Consider the following 27704-nt stretch of genomic DNA (forward strand, 5'->3'; position numbering starts at 1 on the left):
TTGGTCAAACAGTTTACTGGTATCTCCAGTTTCCACTCACAGTTAAAAAACATACAGCTGGGCATTGCAGAAACCCTGGACTGGTATCCCTTATAGAGGAGATCCAGGCCCACCCTGATGCCATACTGGGTAAATGGTTATGAAAGATAGATGAATAGAAATATCATTTTGCATATTTGTTCAGGAACACTTTTTTTCTTCTTCTTTTTTTTGAAATTCAAATATGAACACCTCGACGGTAACGTAAAATATTCTGGACTATGATGTTTTGACCTCCGACCACTAGTTGTCCTATGCCACCAATTTTTGTTAACTGGATGAAATGAACAAAGAAGAAAATGGTTACGTAATAATAAAGATGCGATGTTACTTAGGAGGCATATAACTCTTACCTCAGTTTAATGTACCGGGCGGTAAGACGCGAATAGGTGGAGATAACATTGCGCATAGTACAACGTACTGAAACAGTTCAGCGAAATATAATACAAGAATTAGTTGTTTGGATGAAAATGTTTGAACTTGGAAACGTTGGAAATGTTTATAAGTAAAAATAACATCACATCGCGACTCTGACCAGGATAAGCAGTTAGATGATGTATGGACGGAAAAATAATACCACGTTTGAAACAGTAAGTAGTGTGTACACATAGTAGGTCCAGTTACGCATACTGGATGTAGATTAATAGTAAATAAATATTAAGAATGACACATCTCTGTTAGTCATAACTGTTACAATTTGAATAATAGATGAATTATTCAAATCCAGTTTTGCGCAAATGTGGCCAATACCGATACACGGGAACTGAAGCCGTAAGAGGAGGAGCAGTCACACATCCGGTCGCTGAAGAACATCTTCGTTTGTAATGTGCGTCTTCGAGCTTTCTGTTTACCTACATCACCAAGGCGATAGTACGGAGGGGGTGGTTTTTTTTTTTGGGGGGGGGGGCGTCTAGGCTCGAAGTTATCCAATCAGCGACAAGCATTGCCAGACTGACGTCAGAGTTAAAGAGAAAGATCCGTTATTCGGTTACAAACTACGGTGCGATACAGAGACGTGGTTAGGAAGAAATAAGTAATATTTTTTAGAGCAGTGTTCGAGCACCAGCCTGGAAGGATCCCTGAGAGAGCAGGGGAAAAATAAGCTTATTTAGAGACGCCAGTGACATGAGCCCGGACTGCGGTGAGTGTGCTCCGGCTGAAAACGGTCCTTCACTTTTAGATATTGGTGCGCGCGGCTCGGACGATTCAACTTCGACTTTTTTTTATCAACGACGCGGAAATAGACGGAATAAACGCCCACGAATATGAGTGGGCACGGGGGTTAAAACGATTAATCCGTTTACCTTCCACTGAGCTACTGAAACGAAGAGCACTCAGGTGTATGACGTGTTGTGCGGTATATCATGTGCATGGGTAGCATAATATCGTTATGATAATAGGAAATTTTGTTAAAATGCATTTATCTCCCTATCTATTAAGCAAACGTGCTTACTGTTAATATGGCGTTTATTTCATCTAATGGACCGCTGGCTCTCCTGATTCCTGGTACAAGTGCAGGAATTTCTCCCTGCAGCGTATCGGCAGCTTTGGCTTCCTACTCAAAGTGAACTCGGATGCCTCGCGACATCCTCCCATATGTTTCACTTTTAGAATATTTGTAATTTGAAGTTTCAGCTAAAACTCTGTCAATCTGGCCGGGAGGGGGTCGTATGAGCTACACTGAAAGTGTAACACACATACAGGCGGTATGTAAGATGCTGTCACGGTGCAGTTAATAAATTATAATAAGTAAATATTACGGCCTTTTAAACTCTTTGTAGTCAAGATTGATGCACCTGTAGAAGTTTAGTATTTTTATTACATTTAGAAAGATATTCGGAGAACTCGCAGCAACGTCAGAATCACAGCCTTTCTCATTATAGAAGTCGTAAAGACTCGGAATGTGAGCCTTCCCAGCACTCCGACCCGTTATTGGTTTATGATGTCCTAATGAGAAGAGGTGATTTTTTTGTCAACCAGAGAATGATGATGTGTACAAACAAGAAAATACATATGATGATGTGTACAACAAACAAGAAAATACATATGATGATGTGTACAACAAACAAGAAAATACATATGCTTCATTTGAAATTCAATAACAAGTATTAGGGCCCTTTAACAAATATGAATCATGAAATAAACTGAGCAAAACTAAGTAAAAATTGATTCTAGTGAAATGTCAGAGATTATCATTGTTGTGTCCTAAGTCAGTTTATTAAACTGAACTGGTTAATGCTCAGTTATTGAAAATGTGTTCTGGATAAAGTGATACAACTATCAAATCTGAAAGTGACATAATGCAAACATAGGCTGCACCCCCCGGACATGTAACCATGTAACGTCTCAGTGATTCTGGTGTCCCGTGAGTATTGTGAGTAGTAGTCGTCACCGAACAGAGATGTCAGATCAGGTTTTGCGGTTTTTGGCGTATATAAATAAGGAACTGCTGGGCCGGTGGGGGTAGGATCAGGGCGGGGGATGATGAGCCCTTTAAAGAGGCGCTAATGGCCGCCTCAGCGCTGGAATTCCAGCAGGCAGCGGGTGACCTGTGGAGGTCACAGGCAGCTGCTATATTTACCCACTGAAACCCGATCGCTGGAACCCACCCCTGGCTCTGCTCGGTCCGGGGCCGCAGCCTGAACGGCAGTATCCCCATGCACTCGAGGCTTAGATGGGGAGTCTATCTGCTGCCCTCACGCCACGTTTGCATCGGCTGCCAGTCGTACAGGTGGGTCACCTTCGGCTCGGGGCAGGTGACACCTTGACATCGCTTTGGGACCTTTCGCTGTAGGTTGTCCTGGTGGAGTCTGTTTTGAGGATCTGGGCTGTAATCATCGTCTTTGGCTTTAGCTCTTGGCACGGAAACGTAGTGCCCGTTTTGTGTGGAAGTGACGAGTCCGCTGACCGGACACGTACGGCTGCTGGATGAGGCCTCTTTTGTGGATTGCGGCTGCCTGTTCAGGCTGTGGGATTTCTCTGTTGGAAGTCTGAAAACCTTAAGCATTTATTTACAAAGGAGTAGGTGGGGTTTATCACTTATTGCTTTTCATGATGTACCATGTAATTAGGGTTGTTTGGTCTTTCTGAATTAATTACAGAGTTGGGGAGCTATTTTCAGCTGGTCTCATTTGGTACACTTGTATTTTTATATATTGCTCTGTTGCCTTTGAACTTCACTTTAACTTTACAGATGTAATTTTTAAACCTGTGTAGAGGACGTTTCCTGTGCATGGCCTGCGTGTTGTATTAATGTTCATCTGGAATCCAGGAAGAATAGTATAGACCAGTAGATGCAGACTAAGTTTAAGTCATAGACCTCTATCTGCATGAAGTGTGGGTTACATTAGTTGGGGCAAAGAGATCATGTGTTGCATTTAAACTTTTCCAGTGGTTTGTTGGTTAATATATATAATTAATTTGATCTGTGATTAACGCTATTGGTCAGATGTTTTAGTATCTCAACTGTCATGTAAAAGGGACTTGATAGAGTGCGAAGAAGAGATTGAGTAATCAGCATGACCCCTGGCCAAGTCACATGTTTCTGCATTTGTTATCTCAGGGTTGTGCAACAAGTTGTGCATTTTGAGGGCCGATGTGCTGTCCCACCTGCATCCCAGCATGCACTGTACTCTGCTGCTAAGCCTTCTGTGGTCCCGAGTTGAATGTCCAGCCCCCGGGTCCGTGGTGAACTCCTGAAGTTGCAGGTGTGGTCAGGACTCAGAAGCACGTCCTGCCAAAGGTGCATTTTGCTTTGCTGCTAGGTTGATGTCATGCTTCCTGTTCAAGGCACACAGGAACTCGCCTCTCATTGGAACAGGGAGGAAGTGCAAGGCTGTTCTGTCAGAGTACCTCTCACAGACATGGCCATCTTTATCGCTTCACATTCCAAGATAAATTTAGCTTCCCTAAGACCTAAAGCCAGTGCAGCTATGGAGGGCATTATGATTCTGCTGGAAAACCACACAATGTGCAGCAGAAATCTGAATCACTTAAGGAGTCACGTAGCTGCACTGCAATATGCACTGCAGCATGCACTGCATGGCTCCCTCTGCCTATAAGTCATGGAATGAGTACAGTTGCAGAGGCCACAGAGTGGCGGCACGTCAGTCACACAAAATGCGCTGGAGCACAGATACGGTCAGTGCTGGTGACCACTGGCTAATGACCTCAAGGCAACAGGTGGGAACTGTTTGGTGAAGATTTCACAAAGGGCACTGTGGTTTGGAGTGAACTTCACACTGCTTTAGTTTATGTACACTTCCACGCCTCTAGATTTCGACCCAGGCAGAGATATTTGAATAGCCAAAGACAATGTGCTGATTGGCCTCTTCTCAGTAATAATACCACTAATTGTAATGGTCACATTTGTTGCTATTCAGGGCTGGGGATTGGGTCTCCAAGCCCGACCCACTATCCCGTCTCACCATGGGTTTGGGCCCCCATTGGACTCAGCCCCCTGGGTTGGGTTTCCGCTGAGCTGTGGGCCTCTCTTCTCTTTTGGAAACATGGGACATCTGCTTACGTGAGCAGATTCATCTCAGAACACACACACGCAGGCAGACATGTCTTCACATCCTGCTGACCCTACAGCCAGCCTTGAGTGCGATGGGTAGAAGAGACCCACAGATTGTGCCCCCCCACGGTGGTCTGCAGCCAACCTGCAGTGTGTCCCTCTCAGAGACGTATGAGGTTACGTGCCAGAGAGGCTGAGGTGCCTGTTCTGCTGCGTGTTTTAAAACGGAGCGTGTTAGCAGAAACCAAGCACGGGTGTTTACAAGCACCGTAATGTGTGTTGGGGGTGGGGCTGGGGGCAGCTTCACTACACAGCAGTGAATGACAGTTCCCTCTCCACAGCCAACATGGAGCCAGGCTCCCGCTCTGCCAGCGTCCGCGTTTGACAGGCCGGCAGAGCCTGTTGGCTAGTAGTCATGGAAACCTCTGAGAAGAGAACCTTGAGAGAACCTTCTCAGAACCATTACATACATCGAAAGATGAGTTGAGGGTCTGGTGTGTGTGTGTGTGTGTATGTGTGTGCATGCATTTCCTTCAAAGCCTGAGTTTGTTTTCTTGGCGACACCACGTCCAGGAACCATGGTTGTGATGACGGGGGACAAGCCTGAGCTTGCCTGGGTGTGGGCTGGACTGGGAGGGAGGACGGCAAACTCCAGTCCTGGGGGTGCTGAACTGAACCGGCTGCACCTGACAAACTTGACGCTGCTTTGTGCCATTGACTTTTAAAAGCCCATACAGATGGTCTTTCAGTGGCTGCAGAGGCGATCAGACATCAGATTCCCTCTTTGCTTGAGTCCATTCTCAAACCCGGGGAAATGGAATTTGTGCATAGTTACAGTTCCATTCTGGTGCTGGGGTGGGGGATGCTGAGGCAGTGGCCTCACTTGTCCCAGGGCCCGGCCCGGATCGGTGCCGAGCGACCTTCCTGTCCCAGGACCCGGCCCAGGTGGTTTTCTGAGTGGCCTGCCTGTCCCAGGGCCCGGCCTGGATCGGTGCCGAGCGACCTTCCTGTCCCAGGGCCTGGCCCGGGTGTCTGCAGAGCGGCCTGCCTGTCCTAGGGTCCGGCCCAGGTGGGTGCCAAGCAGCCTGCCTGTCCTAGGGTCCGGCCCAGGTGGTTCCCAAGCAGCCTGCCTGTCCTAGGGTCCGGCCCAGGTGGGTGCCAAGCAGCCTGCCTGTCCTAGGGTCCGGCCCAGGTGGGTGCCAAGCAGCCTGCCTGTCCTAGGGTCCGGCCCAGGTGGGTGCCGAGCGACCTTCCTGTCCCAGGGCCTGGCCCGGGTGTCTGCAGAGCGGCCTGCCTGTCCTAGGGTCCGGCCCAGGTGGGTCCCAAGCAGCCTGCCTGTCCTAGGGCCCGGCCCAGGTGGGTGCCAAGCGGCCTTCCTGTCCTAGGGCCTGGCCCGGGTAAGTGCAGAGCGGCCTTCCTGTCCCAGGGCCCGGCCTGGATTGGGGCCGAGCGGCCTCGCTGTCCCAGGGCCCGGTCTGGCTTTGGAAGGCCTCCAGGTCGCACTGCCCGCAGATCTGCCAGCTGAATTATTGATGCCTTTGCTGCCTTTAAAGAGGGAGGGGGAGAGAGAGGGAGAGACGGATTAAAGAAATAGGAGCCCTCTCTCGGAAATCAACACGCATCAACAACACCAGATACTTTTATTTATTCAGATGGCACGTACCAGCAGCAGCTGGGCTTTCCACAGGAACACACCGTACTCTACGCACACGTGGCACGTTCGACCTCATTTAGGCTCCTCCCCCTTCACAGGCATGCAGCTTGGTGACCATTGCACTAGGTACACAAAGGAAGCATTTCCTGGGAGCCTGTGATGTTTAGTTTTAATGATCATACCTTTTGTCGGGCAGCAGATGGCGTAGCAGCTGAGGAACTAGACTTCTTGTTTCTTGTGGTGCGATAAGGCAGTGCAGTCTAACCCGGTGCAGTTTCCCATGGCAGAGTCTTGAGATTCCTTCACTGTGGCTGTCTGTGCACCATTAAGTATTTATAGGGTTTGATAGATCAGCTTTTTGTGGAGTTTTGGTTGTTTAGTCGTGCGTTTCCGCCTGCCGGTTTGTACAGGCTCTGCTTTCACTGCTCAAAGGTCAAAAAGGTGACAGTTACCTTTTTATGAGTCAAATGGGCATCACCTGCATTCGAACGTAATCCGCGGTTCACCTGGCCGTCTCTGTCTCTCTTGCAGTAAATGCGGTCTGGCTGTGCATCCCCTGCGGCTGAGATCCCAGCATGTCTCGCGCATCGTCCACGGCCAAGCGCTACACCGGCTCCTCCTACACCAGCCACTATGGCTCCTATGGCTCCTCCCTGGGCTCCTCCCTGGGCTCCTCCCTGGGCTCCTATGGCGAGCGGGACCGACTGGCCTATAAGAGCAGCTCCTCCAGCTACACCCCCTCCAGCTACCTGAGCAGCAGTGCCAGCCGCCCCCGCGCCTATGGCGCTTCCATAGAGCCCGACCGTGGGCGAACCACCCCCCGGGCCGACCTGCTGGGGGGGCGGCGCAGCGAAAGCATGACTCGAGCTCCGGTGAGGTCGTACAGCTCGGGGCTGAGCGGGGGCGGGGTCTACTCCTCCTTCAGCTATTCCCCATCCGTGCCCAGCTACCTGTCCTCCTCGCCAGCCACCTCCAGCATCTCTCTGTCCCGCCGCCGCTCCGTGAGCCAGAGTGACCTGACGCACGAGCTGACATCGCTGGTGCTGAGAGAACCCACCTCCTGCTCCTCTTCTTCCTCATCCCCATCCTCCTCCTCATCTAGCGGCGGACTGAGGTCATCGTACCACAGCCGCGGGAGCGAGTCGGTGGAGCCCTACAGCAGCTCTCGCTTTGGATCCACCCTCCCGCGTGGCTCCATTGAAGACACAGTAACCAACGGCAACCGCTTCACCCCGTCCAGGGATAGAGGCTTCACCCGCTCCATCTCCCCAACGCGGGACACCCCGGTAAGACACTCTGCCTTATTCAGTAGCTGGTCTACAGGTGTGGTATAGACAGTAGGGAACAACTCCAGACTTCAGACATGGCATGATGTTGCCCTTAGATCCAAATCTGTTGTCACAAAGCATTTAGATTTTTCTGGGTAATAGCTGTGAACTTCATGACACAGTATGTCATCAAACCAGCTATGATGGGTTGGCAAGAGACTTTTCACAGGTCTACCAGTAGAGGGCAGCAAAACTCTTGTTGACGTGTGATTTTTTTTTCTAGGAGAGCGGACGTTTCTCTTTACGCTGAAAGGTTATTCATGCAGTCTGTGTGACGTGGAGTGTGTCGTGGAGCCACTGCTGTCTGTGCAAAGGGCATGAGATTCACAGCGTCTAGCCAGGCTGTTTCACTGAAGTTTCACTGAACGTATTTGTTAAATGATAGCTGTTTACCGAAGGAATGGATGGCAGGGCCATTTGGTTTAGCTGTTTAGCTTATCCTATGTGCACTCGGTTCATCTGTTTCGAACAGCAGTGATGTCCCTAATACCATCAGCCAGATATTCCAGCCCAAGTAGGGTTTCACTCTGCTTTCTGGTATTGCTGTGTCTTCCTGCCTCATAACAAAAGGATTCCTAAGATATCTGACCAGGACACGTGGGTCAGATGAGAGAGACCCTCCCTGAGGAAAGTCGTAAATCTCAGGGTCATTTTAGCTGTACTGGTTTTACTGGGTGCAGCGTGACTCTCTAAAATCTGTCTGGCTGTCGGCATAGCATCGCCCCCACCTGTCCTTGCTGTCACAGGCTAGCGCCCCCAGCAGGTGTGTGTGGCTGATGTTGATGAGGTGCCGAGTCACCGGGCAAGGCCCAGGGCGGGCACATCACAAACCAGTCACCAGGCAGCATGGCATCCGTCTCACGCAGGACGTGACTCACTGGAATCCAGAGAAGCAGAAAGCAGGAATGGATCACTCTACAGCTGGTGTCGCTTCACTTTGCTTCTGCTTCTCCGGAAGGGAGTTGTGGCTTTTTTGTACTGTGACAGTTTACAAAGTAGGTTTTTCCTGTGTGAAAACAAAATATTAATCTTACTTTCAGACAGAAAGCTTCTAAACTAATCATGTTGCCTTTTAAAACAAATTCAAGATTTATGTCATTTGAATGTGTTTTTTTTTTGGGGACTAAAACTACACAGTTATTTTGTCTTTCTGGAATCTGTCAGATATACTGAGAAAATGACCAATGTGGTTAAATAGACTTTTTGTTCAGACACACACACACGAAACAGCAGCTATTTTAGGTTAGGGAGACGTACAGACTGCAGAGACCTTGGGGGCTGGGTCAGATTTGATAGGCTTTATCTGTGTTCATTCAGGGTCACTAGTGGTGCTTGTTAATGGAAAACAATTCAGTACTTACTGAGTACTTTATTAATATTGCTGGAGTGACTGCTGTAAAGTCAGCAGCTGACATACAGTGACTGTGGAGAGGAATAAGCAGAGGGCCTCACCCCAAAGCGGTGGCAGGATGCGTGTTATTGCCATACTGACCCCCCCCCCCAACATCCCAGCTGCAGAGCTGCCCCTGGTCCCCCACTGCCACCCCTCCCCCTATCAATGTAGAGGCTTGTCCTTATCGCCGCGACGACAGCCAGCCTCCTCCGCATTGCAGAGCCCGAGGTAGAACCTGATGCATATATATAGTCATTTATATAATATATCGTATAGATTTGTAACTTAAGTGTTCAGAGATCAGAGGACCATTACTGTTGGGATGTTTATTCATTTAGCGATGCGAACGGGCATGACGCTGTCATGTGAACTGCTGAAATAGGATTTGTTTTTCATTTTACACTCTCGTACTAGTTACAGCCCGAGTACAGTCTGTATATCAGGACCATGCATGAATTTAACCTTCTCAGGGTTTTGAGGGGATCACAAAGCAACTCCAGCAAAACAAGGGCCCAGGCCTCAGGGCTGATTCAGAGCAAGTTAATTATCATGTGCGATCAGGTGTGATCGGGATACCCGCTGAGAGGTTGCTGCTTCTCAACGCTGAGGTCACTGCGAGGCTTCCCTTATCCTGTTAGCTGTCATCTGTACTGCTGAGATGAGTCTGCATGAAACCCAACAGCAGAGCAGCTTCAGTCTGGTTGGCGAGTTACAACTGGTGTCACCCAAATTCCACACTCAACAGACCGTTTATGTAGACAGGACCAGTCTACATGCAAACGTGCTGAAATGATGTATGTTTAAGTTGAAAAACTGAAATTCAAATAAGTCAATGAACATTTTCTCAAACTTTTGCGTGGTAAAAGTGCTAAACTAAAAGATAGAATCTATCAGGGTGGAAATGAAGAACAGCAGTCACTGCCTTTAAAGTGACATATCTGAATTTAAATATTCTACTTTGGCAACTTGAAGTTACCGTATCTTCAATGATAAACTAGCATTAAGACAGTAGCTGCTGGTTAAACTGTCAGTTTGCCTCATGGAATCACTGAGCTATAGACTGTAGCAGAGTCCTGAACTGTGAGCTACCCTGAGTACAGCGGACCTGAGCCCCTTGTGGACGGGAGCCTCTTTAAAGACCCTCTGTGTTGGTGGTGTGTCTTTGTAATACTTCTCAGTCATCTTTTGGTGTGCATACACCTTAGGATTAGATTGGAATCCGAGAACAAAAGGTCAAAGTCTGCATTGGTGGAGGTTTCCTAGAAGCCGGTTAGTCAGCAGGGGTCTAATTAACCAGTTTTCAGAGGATTCTGAGTACATAATGAATGGGGAATCGGAAATGGAATTTAGCACGTCATAGAGGGGGTGACACAACACACACAGCAGGCAGTTACCTAGCAGGGTAATTCCCCTGCATCCCCTAATGCTTCCATTCCCCTAATGTCGGATTCCCGCGTACCCTGAAGACGGGCGGCCCTTCCACGCGTCACACTGAAACACGCTGCCGGATTCCCCCGTACCGTGACGGCGGGCGGAGCTTCCACGCGTCACACTGAAACACGCTGCCGGATTCCCGCGTACCGTGACGGCGAGCGGCCCTTCCACGCGTCACACTGAAACACGCTGCCGGATTCCCGCGTACCCTGAAGACGGGCGGCCCTTCCACGCGTCACACTGAAACACGCTGCCGGATTCCCGCGTACCGTGACGGCGAGCGGCCCTTCCACGCGTCACACTGAAACACGCTGCCGGATTCCCGCGTACCCTGAAGACGGGCGGCCCTTCCACGCGTCACACTGAAACACGCTGCCGGATTCCCGCGTACCGTGACGGCGGGCGGAGCTTCCACGCGTCACACTGAAACACGCTGCCGGATTCCCGCGTACCGTGACGGCGGGCGGAGCTTCCACGCGTCACACTGAAACACGCTGCCGGATTCCCGCGTACCGTGACGGCGGGCGGAGCTTCCACGCGTCACACTGAAACACGCTGCCGGATTCCCGCGTACCGTGACGGCGGGCGGAGCTTCCACGCGTCACACTGAAACACGCTGCCGGATTCCCGCGTACCCTGACGGCGGGCGGAGCTTCCACGCGTCACACTGAAACACGCTGCCGGATTCCCGCGTACCGTGACGGCGGGCGGAGCTTCCACGCGTCACACTGAAACACGCTGCCGGATTCCCACGTACCCTGACGGCGGGCGGAGCTTCCACGCGTCACACTGAAACACGCTGCCGGATTCCCGCGTACCGTGACGGCGGGCGGAGCTTCCACGCGTCACACTGAAACACGCTGCCGGATTCCCGCGTACCGTGACGGCGGGCGGAGCTTCCACGCGTCACACTGAAACACGCTGCCGGATTCCCGCGTACCGTGACGGCGGGCGGAGCTTCCACGCGTCACACTGAAACACGCTGCCGGATTCCCGCGTACCGTGACGGCGGGCGGAGCTTCCACGCGTCACACTGAAACACGCTGCCGGATTCCCGCGTACCGTGACGGCGGGCGGAGCTTCCACGCGTCACACTGAAACACGCTGCCGGATTCCCGCGTACCGTGACGGCGGGCGGAGCTTCCACGCGTCACACTGAAACACGCTGCCGGATTCCCGCGTACCGTGACGGCGGGCGGAGCTTCCACGCGTCACACTGAAACACGCTGCCGGATTCCCGCGTACCGTGACGGCGGGCGGAGCTTCCACGCGTCACACTGAAACACGCTGCCGGATTCCCGCGTACCCTGACGGCGGGCGGAGCTTCCACGCGTCACACTGAAACACGCTGCCGGATTCCCGCGTACCGTGACGGCGGGCGGAGCTTCCACGCGTCACACTGAAACACGCTGCCGGATTCCCGCGTACCGTGACGGCGGGCGGAGCTTCCACGCGTCACACTGAAACACGCTGCCGGATTCCCGCGTACCGTGACGGCGGGCGGAGCTTCCACGCGTCACACTGAAACACGCTGCCGGATTCCCGCGTACCGTGACGGCGGGCGGAGCTTCCACGCGTCACACTGAAACACGCTGCCGGATTCCCGCGTACCGTGACGGCGGGCGGAGCTTCCACGCGTCACACTGAAACACGCTGCCGGATTCCCGCGTACCGTGACGGCGGGCGGAGCTTCCACGCGTCACACTGAAACACGCTGCCGGATTCCCGCGTACCGTGACGGCGGGCGGAGCTTCCACGCGTCACACTGAAACACGCTGCCGGATTCCCGCGTACCCTGACGGCGGGCGGAGCTTCTACGCATCACACTGAAACACGCTTGCTGGGCAGGGTTTGTTATGTTTATTTCTATTAATATACAAGTTACAGCCTTGGAAGTAGAGCTCGTAAATAACATCCTGTTCACAAGCCAAGTCATGATCCGCTGGAAAAGGGGAGTGTCTTCATGGCATTTTATGTTACCTGGTAGCTGCTGCCTGTGTTTATGTGACAGGGAGGGAGACAGAGCTGCCGCCTGTTCATTTGAAGAGGGCGCTGCATGGACACTGCTTAGAATGGTCGTCCTGGAGCAATGTTGGTTTCCTGTAGGCCACTTTACAGATAATCTTCTGTGCAGACCTTGCTAATTGGAACTCGTGCAATCAAATTCCCCCCAGACCAATTAGCGTGTTGTTGCTGGGCATGCGTCACGTGCTGGGGGTGTACAGTGACCTTCCTGCTGCTTGAGGTGAAAGTGATATGTGTTCATTTTTTCCCATCCTTTCTGATTAGAGTGTTTCAGATGGTTCTGGGTTGTGAGACACAATTCAATTCAGTTCAATTCAAAAACCTTATTTGTCCCCGAGGGGCAATTAAAGGCACACAGGGAAGTTGAACAAAGGACACAATGATGTACAGTGCAACAGTATTTACAGTATTTAGAAGATGCTGCACAAAATTGCAATCAAACAGGTAGATGAGAACTGAATAAATAAAAGGGAGAGATTGTTAGTGGGCATGGGGGGGCTCAAGTGCAGAAAGAATGATGGGTTCCAGTGCAGGGAGGCAGGGGGGGAAGGGAAGTCTGTGGGTTGAGGAGTTGAACGACCCTAGGAACAGAGGTCGCTCTCCTCCTCCGTGTCCTGCAGCCGGGACAGCGGAGCCGTCGTCCTGAGGGGAGTCACTCAAACTCCGGGAACAGACCATGGGAGGGGTCCTGTGCTGCAGGCTAGTAGAGTGATACCAGCAGGCGATGGAAAAACAGAGGACACTCTCAATGACGGAGTAGTAAAAGGTTCTGAGTATGACCTTGTTGACCTCACAGCTGTTGAGCTTCCTTAGGAGATATTGGCGCTGCTGACATCTCCTTAGAATGTCCTCTGTGCTGGAGGAAAACTTCAGGGTGCAGTCGAAGATAGTGCCCAGATATTTGTACTCCTCCACCACCTCAACTGTCTGGTCGTGGATTATACTGACAGATCCTGTCGCCAGCTCCCTCTGTTTACTAGAGAAGGTCACCACTATGTCCTTGGTCTTCTCCACGTTTAGCTCCAGGGAGGCATTGTCACAGCACTGCACAAACTCACTGAGCACTGAGCTGTGCTGATGTGAGGAGCCAGAGAACAGAGACAGGAGAACCGTGTCACCTGCGTACTTCACTGGATGTTAGTCTGATGACAGTGTAGATACAGTGACTATGTGAAGGATCTGGGTAATGTGCATCATAAACAAAATGATCTGTAGACAGGGGAACTTTCTTAGCAGCAAATGGACATTTGCCGGGTTTTTGGGGAAGCGATTGCATGGAATTAATTTGGCTCCCCAAACAGTTGTCGCTTTTGTAATGATGCAGATCGATGCAGAGTGACTGAGCATATGGCAGGAAAAGATGGTGGTTATGTAAGGTCCAGCTTACCTCTCTGCTGCTATCCACTGTAAAACACACACACACACACACACACACACAGGCTATATAACTGTGCCTTTTCCTCATGAATCACTGCTCCACAAAATAAGCATGGGAGGGTCCTGCGGATAAAATGCTCATCATTTTCATAGCCGCTCCATTGGATTGGATGTGAAGTTCATGTGACCAAAGTCCAAATATGGATGGACTGTAAATCTGTTATTTTTAATCTTCATTTATCACTATCCCATTATTATGCCGAGGTGCGAAGCGTAGCACGCGAATCGGCCGAGCCATACCTCTCTATCTGTGTGAAATACAACATCTTTAATGTTTATCGTTGTAGCCTGTGGGATTCAGTGTAAAGGACCCATGAATTTGAAGACAGGCATTTTCAGCCATCGGAAATAAATATGTATATTTTCTCAATGCAGTTAAACTAACCTGTTAACTATTGTAAACGCGACATTACTTCATCGCAGCGTCTGCAACGTTTGCATACAGTCGCCTATGGATACCCGCAGTATCTATACAGACAGTTAATGGGGCTTTGAATGAAACTTTCTAGATCCCCACCAGCAAAGATGATGAAGGTGAAAAGGGACTGAAACGGTGACCTCTGTCTGTTTGACGTCTGAAAATCACGAACGAAGTCTGACGTCCGTAAGAAAGGGGGGGACTGGGGGGCGTGTACGAAGTTCGGTAAAAACACGACCGAGCAGCGCCTTTCGGGTTATTTCAACTAAAACCTGGGATGACTCACCGTCGTTTATTTATAACTTATTTATTTAGATACATTTATTTATTGCATTTATATGTTATTTATTCGTTTTATTTGTAATAGGTGAAGAACTGAAGGTGCATCATTTTATGCAAAGTGTGTAGAGTCGCGCAGCTTTTAGTGTCACGCAGCGCTTCAGGTGCAGCCGCATTAAGTCCTTCTCGCGAACGTCGGTGGATATTAATATAATTAAAGAGCGATACACTAAGAGGTGCAAGATCGGGCAGAGACGGTAGCTCTTCGGAGAAATAGGCGGGATCTGCGGACGCCTTCATATGAGCGAAGAGCCGCGCTTGTCTGAATAGATAAAGCGCGTCTTGGCCGTCATGCCCAGCCTGCGGCGGTCATACAGGGTGACCGTTCCCGAGGACCCCCCGGTTACCGCTTTCCCCTTCCTCAGGCAGGACCTCCGCCGGAAAACCTCCACCATGCTTGTGTCTACCTTTGTGGGGTTTCTTATTAATCAGGCAAAGGTAAGGATAGTCGGGGACCCGCAGACAGGTGGAATCCATTAAGCACTTCATGGATGTTTATAATTCATAAAACCATATCCATCGTGAATTCCTTTTTTTTTTTTTTTTAAACGTCGTACAATGTTTTTAGTCACGGATAGTCGACGGAAAAATTAATCCTGTTCCTCTGTACGTGACCAACGTCAATGTCCGACTATTACATGTAATACTTGTATTAGTTGTATCGTGTGATTTTGAATTGCTATATATTTTTTCTCCTTTAACAGTACGTCTCAGTATGTATAATGTGTTTCTCCAAATTATTTGAATTATTCAGCAACAGATGCTTGTGTTTCGTGGTCACTATAATTGCTGAGCGCTGCTGAGGTCGGACGCTTAAGCCACTCCTCGCGGTGCTGCAGACACGCCGTGGCCTTGCTTTTTCTGCGCGATATGTCTTCCAGTGGGTTTTAATCTCGTGTCCAGTTTTCAAGATGCACGCCGTTTCTCACCTGATCAGTCACGTCACCATTCTAGCTTTGCATAAGGCGGTCTCTGATCATCTCCCTGCATATCATGCATGCTCTCCGAACAAGGCAGTTAAGGGTCTCTGTCATCAGAAACTCAGGGCCGACCTGACACACACATAACCAACAAATGATTTTGTCCTATGAAATAAACTTTAAAAAGATCTATAATTGCCTGCGTTCCTCATAGTCATAGATATGTACTTGAATAATCACAGCATACTCCATGAATTACAGTGTAGTTCTTGGGAGGGTGGGTATGCCCATTGCCGAGGCTGACCCCCCACTGCCTGTCCTGTGCTTCCCCCCTATGTGAGCGAAGCATGTTGACAAAACAGTATGTCAAGCGGCATGCTAGGTGAACTAGCACAGGACTCCTGGGGTCTGCTGATCACCCCTCCTCCCATGTCTCCACAGCTCAGTTATTATCACATCTTACTCTATTCTTCGGTAGGATAAGGGTTATTTTTAGTTTTGTTTACAGATTATTTTGCATAACGGGTTTATTTGTTTTAGTTGTATTTGCAATATGTTCCTTGAGGACTGTGCCCCCTGCTGACCATTCATGTGTACTGCAGGCACCTTTCCCACAGTCTCTCTTTCCCACAGCCTGTATGTGTTTCAGAGTGACAGGTCCTGTGTATGTCTTAGGGTTGTACTAGACAGGGACATAAATGCAGGAATATTCAGCTCCCTTCCAGATGTACTTACATTAGATACTAAGACACTCGATTTCCAAGCCACAGAAGATCAAGTCTCTCTTTTACTGGTTTCCGTCACAAACAACTGTTGTTCAGACACTTGCTCCTCAGGTGACCGGAACTGACTATGCTGTCACCTCTTGGACAGATTGTAGTTGAAGGCCACCGATGTCCAGTCATGTTCAGTATAAATATGCTGAAGTCAGTCGGTCAATTTCTTCGTGTTTGTTGTATGAGTTGAGCAGAGGACCAGGACGTTCTCGGCTCCTGGGAGCCTTGGCATGATCTTAGTGAGCCTTTCATCTGGAAGGTGCAGATCGCCACCCAAATACCTGCGACAGGAGCACCTCACACCTTCATCACTTTGAACAAAGTCTGGGGGGGGGCAGCGAAGGGGACAGTTATGAAATCAGGGTTAGTCCCCCACCTTGTTCTGAGCAGTACATGGGTGTCCTTCTTCTGACCGTATGGTCACTTGGGGGGAGGCGAAGAGAAAGTCAGTGTGGGGGGGGGGACGAATGTGAGAGAGGACTAGAAAGAGTAGGAGAGAGATACAGAATCAGTATGGGATTTCTGATTTGGTACAACATCAACGCCATCATGCTTTCCCACAGTGTGTAGTACGGACACGCCTGTGTACATTTATACTAATGCGACCAAATATGCATGCAATATACAGCTAAATAACAGAGGTGGGCACCAAAAGTCTGACTGGAGGAAAAGTGCAGCTTAAGCTCATTGTTAGGGTGTTCTGAGGTGACGTGCATTAAAACTGGTCACCTCAGTGCCCAGAGTGGGACTGCCAGGAGAGGGCCTTTCAGGTCAACAACCGCTGTGCTCCAGACCGGCCAAAATCGGGTCACACTCGGGATGAGGGTCCCTGGCCAACGGAGGGTCGTCACACTCAGGAAGAGGGTCCCTGGCCAACAGCACCCCAGAATGCGAGCTTACCTTTGCTGCCATCTGGTCGACGCTACAGAGCACTTAGCACCAAAACGACCAGACACAGGAACAGTTTCTTCCCCCAGGCAGTCCATGTCATGAACACTTAACAATGTCATGTACACTTAACAATACACGTGGTACACACAACACTAAAACAAATTATTTATTTAACACACATGCTTATTTATTTTTCATATTTGCACATATCAACATACCTATACAAACACATCATACCTGGTCATACTGGAATGTCTTTTTGCTATTTTGCACGCTACTTTGTATATCTGTATATAACTCTTTTTATTACCTGTGTCTTGTCTTGTCACTGTCTTTCTGTTGCACTGTAGAGTTCTGTCACTACAACAAATTCCTCATATGATACCTGGCAATAAAGCTTATTCTGATTCTGATTCTGATAGCCCTCGCATATAAAGCTTTGCACTGATAGCCCTCGCATATAAAGCTTTGCACTGATAGCCCTCGCATATAAAGCTTTGCACTGATAGCCCTCGCATATAAAGCTTTGCACTGATAGCCCTCGCATATAAAGCTTTGCACTGATAGCCCTCGCATATAAAGCTTTGCACTGATAGCCCTCGCATATAAAGCTTTGCAATGATAGCCCTCGCATATAAAGCTTTGCACTGATAGCCCTCGCATATAAAGCTTTCTCTTTTGCGACCATCCGAATAATTGAACACGACTCCGTGCATCTCCGTGAGATAGCAGCTGGATGTCTTTGACGCCAATGCAGGGTTATCATTGTCAGTCTTTCCTGTCACTAGGTTGGAAACGTATATGGCGAAATTAAGTGTACGTTGGTCTGCGGACTGTTTGCTACCTTCCAGAATGTCCCCCCTGTCCTCTGGGCTGCGACATCCCTAAGGTAAATAAAAAATGGAGCACAATTTACCTTTGGGCTCCCTTTGAGGCAGTGTGAATCTCTGCATACTTAAACCAGCACTCTGTGGAGGTGCCGGCCTGCTGAATCAGAAAAGAAACACGGAAAGGATCTGTGCAGCACCAGGCTTGGCTTGAGGAGGGAACCAGGAGTGACCAAGCCCACCGGATCAGCATGGCCCCTCCCAAGGCTGAGAAAATGCCAAACAATGATAGATTTTTTGTTTATTGTAAATGGGGAGGAAGCCAACCGATTATTTCTTGCAGATTTCATCAGGTCGTACACACAAACATTTGCCTTGCGCCCCCCCCCCCCCCTTACGTCTTAGAGTGGCTGTAGGACCCAGCGCACACACCCGCCTCTTAGGTGTGAGTGTCCGTTGGAGGCAGGGCCAAGGCTGCCCCCATCTGGCCGCTGTGCGCAGTGTCTCTAACGTCGCCATGGGCCTGCAGTTGTCCTGCCTTTGTTTACTCTGTAATCTGCATATAGTTACTAAGTAAAGTGGGGACAGATGGTGAGGAGCAATGATCAAACGGGCAGCACTGGGGTATATGTTCTGCAGCCAGCTTAAACGTGCTGGACCTGCTGGTTAATGTACGTGGGGGGGGGCACCGAATGGCCCCCGCATCCTACACCCTGGCCATAACAGGTGCCACAGAATGCATTGATTCGTTTATTCAGACTGTTCTGTCCTGTCTGCCAAGAAACTATGTGAACTTGTCCAGAAGTGGTTTTACAGGCCCATTTACATCCCTATAATTTGGCCCTGGAATGAAACAAGCTAATTTCCCTTATTTGGTGGGCCCATTAATATGTTCATGAGCTCTGCTCTGATTGGCTGGTTTACAGTCAGGCGCTGCAATGGCTCACGTAGAACCAATTTGCTGCATGTAACTGTAACAATAGTAATGGTTCCACTTCAGCCTAGACGCAACGTCAGCATAATAACTTTATTTTCAGCTCTGTAACAAGAACACAAATTATTTTTCATCTTATGCAACATGATTTTACAATGCTAGCTTTGTCATGCAAGTTTTATCAAGAACTCCAAACCGCAAGGTGAGCAGCTTGTAAATGTGTTTGCAATGAATCTGCAGTTCGGCTTTCATGGTTTTTTTACTACAGTACTGATTAAATGTTTGTTTAGTTAATCAAAAGTAGGAAGTACAGAAGCCTCATGTCAGTATCACATAATGTTAATAATATTGTATACGACTCCCCTGCTAAACTGGGGTACGTTTTCCCAAAAGCATAGTTGTCAGCAATGTAATTAGCAACTTGCATAGTCAGATTTATGCAACTGAACGGTTCCAACTATGTTAGTTGCTTATAAGAGCTTTTGGGAAAGGTACCCCTGACTTGCCTGTTAAATATGAACAACAGCCAAGCGTGTTGGTGTTTTGGTTCCTTGGGAAGTATGAAAAGTGCCACCATCTCCATCATAGCATTGAGGGGCACACTTACGCACACGACCTGCCATTTTCACTGTCGTCCTCTGCTTCACGCTTCACAGTACCTACAGAAAAGTCCCGATGCCCATTGAGCTCGAAAGCGAGCTGGCATACGTTACGTTTGGGGGCGTGGTTAAGCCTGTTGCGCAATTACATGAGTCTTGGAATTTTGAAATGGTCTTTTTCACATCCTTTTACATATTCCGGAAGTATATTTGAAAACTGGAACAACAGTGTTGAAGATTGACACTATGTCAGTTCCATGTACCAAACTCTCCTTTTTCAACTGTGCAGTAAAGTCAGATTTTCATTCTATGACACCTCTACCACACTCACTGCCCCCCCTACTGTTCTTGTTGTGTAATGCAGGTAACATGTGCACCATCCCTGATGGTATATTTGGGAGGCCTAGTGGGGATGTTAATACCGAAAGGTCATGGTAATATCACAATAACAAGTCCATGGTATGATATTTATCACGATATTAAAATATGAAGAAATATGACGACTTGGAAAAATGAATGACTTTACGTACAGCTGCAAAACAGAAGTAGTGCAGCAGTCAGTAGAAGTGGTCCTTTGATAAAATAAAAATAATATATTACTGCAGCAACTGGATCAGTGGAACATCACTGTTTTTAGTGTGATCACGCCCTTTGCTGTTAAAAAAAACAATGCAATTGTCAACAAGGACAGATAATAGAGCACAGCTGTACTAACGGAATAACCATGTAAATCCTGGTAGACGCTGTTATAGTCCCATGAAATAACCATGTAAATCCTGGTAGACGCTGTTATAGTCCCATGAAATAACCATGTAAATCCTGGTAGACGCTGTTATAGTCCCATGACGGTATTCAGGCTTTTGTATCATGATATAGCGAAATTTGATTTACCGTTATGTCCATTCTAGTTAGTACTTTTGGTAAATACCTGATCTTATTTACATTCTTTTAACATGCTTAAGAGGACATTACTTATTTAAAATGTCATTTTTGTGTTTTACTAAGAGGGTTTATAGAAGTAATACTTGGTTTTATTTGTCTTTATTGACATACAGTTTAAGAATTTTACATTACTAAATGCAGTTTATTAAATGCATTTAATGTCGTCCTTAGCCTGTGAATTCCTTGTGATTACGAATCAAAGTCCCCATTCTGTTAATATTCCTTATTAGAAACGGTCTGGTCTGTTTTCCACAGAACTCCAAGAGCGCCCAGGCCCTGCTGGGGCTGAAGAACCTGGGGAACACAGTGAGTATCAGTTAGCCGGTGACCGAGAGACGCAGTGCCGCCTGCTACCGTGGGGGGTGTTAATGCCTCAGCGGGGGTCTCCCGTGTCCCTATGGATGCGTTACGTGCCACCGCCTCTTTCGTGTGTAGCGCTAGACTCAGAAAACATGCAGGAGCTCTCGCCCTTCAACTGCGAGTTCCGAAAATAGCTGTAGGAGGAGGAGTCGATATCTGGGCTCCATCCGTCTCCCCCTGCCCCGCTGGAGGAGCCCGTTGTCACATCATCGTCAATCGTCACAGCATCATCAATCGTCACAGCATCGTCAATCGTCACAGCATCGTCAGGCTGCCAATCTGAGTCAGCTGTGTTCAACTATTCAAATAATAAAGGCCTTTGGACATCTGCCAAGCTGCTCTCTTACCAGTCACAGACAGTTTAGGGCTCATTTTTCCTAAAATGGCTGATTGCCTGTAACTGTCTGCATTGACACTGGCAAAGCCCCTCACAGCAACTGGACACATAGATGTGGCATTTGGCATGCTTTTAGTAAGTTTTTAGTTTTAGTTAATTGCTTTTGTATTTGACTTTCACCGCTCTTGCATGTGTAACTTGCTGCAATGATGGCGCCCCGTTAGCGGAGCGTGCGGCTAACGTGGTGGAGCCGGAAGTGCAGCATGACGTGCCATGCGTCAGCGGGACTTCCCCGGGTTCACCGGCTCCCGTTTTCTTCCTAGTGCTTCATGAACTCCATCCTGCAGTGCCTCAGTAACACGCAGAGCCTGCGCGATTACTGCCTGAACAACAGCTACCGGCGGGAGCTGAACAGCAGCAGCCGCGGGAATGGCACCCTGATGGAGGGTGAGGGTCGCGCTCGTACCCGCCGCCCCGGCCAGTGCACACAGACGGCCTGTTGGTGCCTTACCACCCACACGCTGCCACACACACTGTTACATCACACGCCAGCAGCTCTCCCGTGTCACCCTCACACCTGTTCTCCCCGCAGAGTTTGCCAGACTCATACAGAGACTGTGGACATCGTCAGGCAGCGACGCTGTCGGCCCCTCCGAGTTTAAAACGCAGATCCAGAAATACGCCCCCAGATTTGTGGGCTACAAGTGAGTGCCGTCCTCCACTGCCGTCCTGCCGAGATGCGTACTTCCACTTGCCAGGTTAATTGTTTAAGCATGACGCCACCTGTTGGCCGGTTTGGGGAGGTGTGCATGTCTGTACACAGTTCTGAGGCTCTTTCCTGTTGCAGTCAGCAGGACGCGCAGGAGTTCTTGCGCTTCCTGTTGGATGGTCTGCACAACGAGGTGAACCGCGTTACGGTCCGCCCCCGGGGGCACGCCGAGGACCTGGACCACCTGCCGTGAGTTAGAATCCTCTCGCTCCCCCCACCCCCAGCAGCCTGCAGGCTGCTTCAGCTTCAGGGAGTCACATGTGTGTATGTCCGCCCCCCCACTGCAGGGATGATGAGAAAGGGAAACGCATGTGGAACCGCTACCTGGAAAGGGAGGACAGCAAGATAGTGGGTGAGAAGCTGGCTCTGTGTGTGTGTGTGTGTGCGCGTGTGCGCGTGTGTGTGTGCGTGTGAGTGTGCGTGTGTGTGTGTGTGCGTATGTGTGTGCGTGTGAGTGTGTGAGAGAGAATGAGAGATTAGTGTGCGTGTGACAGTGGTACCAGGCGTGTGTGTGAAATAACGTTAATATTTTGTGTGCTGGTGTGACTTTCTGTGTGTCAGCAAATACAAAAAGTAGCACAAATTAGATAGTGGTCACTCCTTCTGGCACTTTGGATATTAAATATACCCACTAACAGGAATGTTATTCCCACCCCAGCCATCATTTTTGTAAGGAAGGGTTTCCTGCCTTCTGATTTACACTGATGTGTATATCTGTGTGTCTGCGTATGACTGTGTGTGTCTGTGTGTGTGTCTGCGTATGACTGTGTGTGTCTGTGTGTGTGTCTGCGTATGACTGTGTGTGTCTGCGTATGACTGTGTGTGTGTGTGTGTGTGTGTCTGCGTATGACTGTGTGTGTGTCTGCGTATGACTGTCTGTGTGTGTGTCTGCGTATGACTGTCTGTGTGTGTGTCTGCGTATGACTGTCTGTGTGTGTGTGCGTATGACTGTCTGTGTCTGTGTGTGTGTCTGCGTATGACTGTCTGTGTGTGTGTCTGCGTATGTCTGTGTGTGTGTGTGTGTCTGCGTATGACTGTGTGTGTGTGTGTGTCTGCGTATGACTGTGTGTGTGTCTGCGTATGACTGTCTGTGTGTGTGTCTGCGTATGACTGTCTGTGTGTGTGTCTGCGTATGACTGCGTGTGTCTGTGTGTGTGTGTCTGCGTATGACTGCGTGTGTCTGTGTGTGTGTGTCTGCGTATGACTGCGTGTGCCTGTGTGTGTGTCTGCGTATGACTGCGTGTGTCTGTGTGTGTGTCTGCGTATGACTGCGTGTGTCTGTGTGTGTGTCTGCGTATGACTGCGTGTGCCTGTGTGTGTGTGTCTGCGTATGACTGTGTGTGCCTGTGTGTGTGTGTGTCTGCGTATGACTGCGTGTGCCTGTGTGTGTGTGTGTCTGCGTATGACTGCGTGTGTCTGTGTGTGTGTGTCTGCGTATGACTGCGTGTGCCTGTGTGTGTGTGTCTGCGTATGACTGTGTGTGTCTGTGTGTGTGTGTCTGCGTATGACTGTGTGTGCCTGTGTGTGTGTGTCTGCGTATGACTGTGTGTGTGTGTGTGTGTGTCTGCGTATGACTGTGTGTGCCTGTGTGTGTGTGTGTCTGCGTATGACTGTGTGTGTGTGTGTGTGTCTGCGTATGACTGTGTGTGTGTGTGTCTGCGTATGACTGTGTGTGCCTGTGTGTGTGTGTCTGCGTATGACTGTGTGTGCCTGTGTGTGTGTCTGCGTATGACTGTGTGTGCCTGTGTGTGTGTGTCTGCGTATGACTGTGTGTGCGCATATAAGTCTGACCAGCCTGTATCTCTGTAAGATCTCTTCGTTGGCCAGCTGAAGAGCTCGCTGACCTGCTGCCAGTGTGGTTACTGCTCCACTGTGTTCGACCCATTCTGGGATCTGTCTCTGCCCATCGCCAAGGTGGGTGTCCCTGATGCCCGGCCACTAACGTCACATTCTGCACGTGGGCCGCCTCACCCCACTGATCTGTGTCCCGCCTCACCCCACTGCAGAAGGGCCATGGTGAGGTCAGTCTGATGGACTGCATGAGGCTCTTCACCAAGGAGGACGTGCTGGACGGAGACGAGAAACCGGTGGGTCCTGTGGCTCCGCCCACCCCATAGGGATTGGGCCATCCTTGGCCATGGAGGCCATTGGGTCGTCACCTGACCCTTTCTGTGCGCTCCCTCATGCCTTCCCCCGTTCCCTCCCCCATGCCCTCAACAGACGTGCTACAGGTGTAAGGCCAGGCGGAAATGCACGAAGAAATTCACCATCCAGCGTTTTCCCAAGATCCTGGTGCTGCGTATCCTTCTCTGCCTGTGTGCACACACTCGAACCCGTCGCTGGCGTGCACGCACGCATGTGGGCTTATCAACCTTAACTGACACCCTTTCCCAGATCTAAAACGGTTCTCCGAAGCTCGGATCAGAACCAGCAAGCTGTCCACGTTTGTCAGCTTCCCCCTGAAGGAGCTGGACCTCAGGGAGTTTGCGTCAGAGAACAGCAGTAAGTTGTAGTGTTTTTTTCACCCGTGTGGGGGGGGGGGGGGGCAATGTCCGTGCTGATGTGTAAACCTGAGTGTCCCCCCCCACCCTATAGCCAATGCAGTTTACAACCTGTATGCAGTGTCCAATCACTCTGGCACCACCATGGGAGGTCACTACACAGCCTATTGCCGCAACCCTCCCTCTGGGGAGTGGTACACCTTCAACGACTCCAGGTAGGTCACCGCCTGGACGGAGTGTTTGCTGCTCTGGCCAGGGTCTCCGGGCAGGGCTACCAGGGCAGGACTACCCGGGCAGGGCTACCCGGGCAGGGCTACCAGGGCAGGGCTACCAGGGCAGGGCTACCAGGACCATCCTACAGGACCCATGTGTCCAACTCAAGGCCCACCAAATGGTTTTGATATTCTGTTTAAAATGGCTCAGGAATAGGAGTGTGATGCAAGGGCATGACTTTGGTTTGAACATTGGAGGGGTTGAGGTCACTACCCATAACGGGGGAGATATGATTGGGTTCACGGTTTGGGTGCAGTTCTGCTACAGCAGGGAATACAGTAGAAACAATTGTCTGATGTGGACTTTTTTCAGAAACCAGGAACTTCTGTTGCTCTACCACAGGAACTCGCCACAACTGTAGTTCCTCTGAGGTAGTTCCTCTGAGGTAGTTCCTGAAGTGTTTTTTAATGCCGACTCTGGAGGAGGTACTTTTCGGTCATCCAGGAATGTCTGTGTTGAGCTTCTTGCGATGAACTTGCTAACCTACAAGCATTGCTTACCTGCTCACAACAGACCAGAACAAGTATGTGTGATTTTAGGATTTTAGAATAGTCCGCTAATGGTTTTCAAAGTTAGCAGAATTGCTAATCCACTATCAAAAAAGTTAGCTTCGCTTATTAGCCGATTAGCGGAACCCTGTCCATCACTGATCATTGTTTAGTTTTAGTTTAAAAGAGAATTTTCAGGAATAATGTTTACTACAAAGTTCACATTTGTAAATGTTATTTATAAATAGTTAAGATTTCAACCAAATAACTGTGAAGTTTGCTGAATGCTGTTTTTAATTAAATAAATGAGCTTTGGGCAAACTCATAGGTGGTTTTCAATATGACAGAGTTTTACACCCCTGCTTTAGAGGGATAGTCAAATCTAGATTGTCCATCCATGTCATGCAGGTTAACGGTTGCTGATAAGGCTCCTTTCTCCCAGAATCCTCTCTGTCCCCCCATTCCAAATTTTATATCAGCTCGTTCTCTGAGTCCCGTTAGTTAAACTGGCATTCAGAGTATCATTTCCCTTCCTGCTTTTACATCTAAATATACTTAGCAGGTATTAAAATCCACATACAGTCAGCTTAGGTACAGACCAGACCATCAGGACTAGATTCCTGCTAAACAAGAGCGAAATACGAGAACTAATCATGTTGCCAAGATGGGCAAGGGACAGCTGATGAAGACGGGACAGAGCAGCGGTCCGAGAGGCGTATCTCGGGGTGATTCCTTGGCTGAGGGACTGTGGTCCAGGCGTTCCCTGGGCAGATGGGTCTCGGGTGATTCCTTGGCTGAGGGACTGTGGTCCAGGCGTTCCCTGGGCAGATGGGTCTCGGGTGATTCCTTGGCTGAGGGACTGTGCCGGCCTTGTGCGTGTAGCTTGGTCCACCGTCGAGTCACACATGATAAGCCTCTGGAGACTCGGGGTTATTTTCACATGGTGGAGGGATCAACAGCGACGTGTCTGCGCTCCGGCTCCGGCCACCATGTCGCTCCATCTTTACTCCCACCAAAGCCGATCATGCAGCAGCACTTGTCACAAAAGAGGGGCGGCGTGAGATGGTCGTGGTGTAAGTCAGGGTGTGGGGGGGCCCAGCTTCACTGCTGTTCTCTCCCCCTAGAGTGACGCCAATGTCCTCCAGCCAAGTGCGCGGCAGCGATGCCTACGTGCTGTTTTACGAGCTGGCGACCTCCTCGCGGATGTGAGATCCCCACCCCGGATGAGCTGGGGGAGAATGGGCAGGAGCCCGGCCCAATGGGACTGCTGACAGAGATAGGGGGGCGGAGCCCAGCATCTGATGTCAGCGAGAGAGAGGTTGCCTCCGCCCAAATGCCCGGCAAGTCCAAGAGGGACATTCTGCAGGGATCCTGAGCTGCCCCCCACTTACTCAGTCATACTCACTCAGCCTGGGTGCAGTGGGGGCGGGGGTCTGCCTGTGTGTGAGGCAGGGATGACACCGTGGGAAGGTCCGAGGCCGGCCGTCTGTGCACCGCACCTGCAGCCTCAGCTCTCCCCTTAAATGCGCCTTTCTGTTCAGGATTGTCAGTCTCAAAAAAAAAAAAAAGACTCGTCACACTCGTTTCCTTTTGCATTTTTCTTGTTGGTTTTTTATTTATAATCTCCCTGCTCCTGGAAGATGGTCAGGTTTGTGGCGCCCCCTGCTGGGGATATTAGACAATTTAAGTTGCCTCTGAGCTTCAGGTTTTGGGTTTTGAAGAGCATGCGGCTCACCGTCGCCCCATTCGCCACACTCCATCCCATCACTTTCCCTTCACTCCCACAAGGTGGCGCTGTGCATTCTATTCATTAGGTTGTCCTATAACAGTTTTATCTGTGTGGCTGCTATTGATTACTGATGTTTTTAAAATGCTGTGAAAATGACAATCTAAGGTACACTAAAATAATGCTGACAGTATGAATTTAACATGCCATTGAACAACATGGAAAAGAATGTTTTGGAAACAGCATAAATGTATATTTTTATATTGTGATGCAATATAGAGAATGTAGGACACTGTGGTGCTGAAATGACCCATTACTGTTTTCAGTTAAATTAACAGGCGTAAGAGAGACTTTTATTTATGCTGACTGGTGATAAAGTGATGTCACTTTTTAACCATGGCTGTTAAAAAAATATATATATATTATATATAAATTATATATTTATATATATTATATATATAAAACGAATAAACTTTTAAAACAATCTTTGCTGTGTTGCATTGAAGCCTTAGTGTAGGTGTGGACGTGATATAACGCTCCTGTGGTGGCGGACATGTCGATTCTACCGCTGAAACTGGAGGAACTGACAGGTGAGCTTTGAAAGTTAAACCTGGTGGAACAGCGCTGTGTCCCGTACCAAGGAGCCCCGATAACCGGCGCCTGGTGGAACAGCGCTGTGTCCCGTACCAAGGAGCCCCGATAACCGGCACCTGGTGGAACAGCGCTGTGTCCCGTACCAAGGAGCCCCGATAACCGGCGCCTGGTGGAACAGCGCTGT

At 49.5% G+C, this 27704-nt stretch overlaps 1 protein-coding gene across 4 annotated transcripts; it reads left to right on the forward strand.

Annotated features, from left to right (window-relative positions):
• The first annotated feature begins 292 nt into the window (after window positions 1–292).
• Window positions 293–27410, forward strand: LOC111833922 (ubiquitin carboxyl-terminal hydrolase 2-like). 4 transcript variants are annotated; one of them, XM_023792665.2, is made up of 13 exons: window positions 293–629; window positions 6741–7495; window positions 20728–20778; window positions 21493–21616; window positions 21762–21873; window positions 22017–22127; window positions 22226–22290; window positions 23749–23852; window positions 23945–24025; window positions 24159–24237; window positions 24333–24440; window positions 24534–24654; window positions 26325–27410. In XM_023792665.2, exons 2-13 carry the CDS (start codon window positions 6785–6787, stop codon window positions 26407–26409), a joined length of 1752 nt encoding a protein of 583 aa, XP_023648433.2. In that variant the 5' UTR covers window positions 293–629; window positions 6741–6784; the 3' UTR covers window positions 26410–27410. The 4 variants fall into 4 exon arrangements, with proteins under 4 accessions (XP_023648433.2, XP_023648432.2, XP_023648431.2 ...); XM_023792664.2 differs by lacking the exon at window positions 293–629 and adding an exon at window positions 996–1180; XM_023792663.2 differs by lacking the exon at window positions 293–629 and adding an exon at window positions 2504–2770.
• Window positions 27411–27704: the final 294 nt, after the last annotated feature.

The sequence above is a fragment of the Paramormyrops kingsleyae genome, chromosome 17 (assembly GCF_048594095.1).
Source record: "Paramormyrops kingsleyae isolate MSU_618 chromosome 17, PKINGS_0.4, whole genome shotgun sequence".
NCBI lineage: Eukaryota > Metazoa > Chordata > Actinopteri > Osteoglossiformes > Mormyridae > Paramormyrops > Paramormyrops kingsleyae.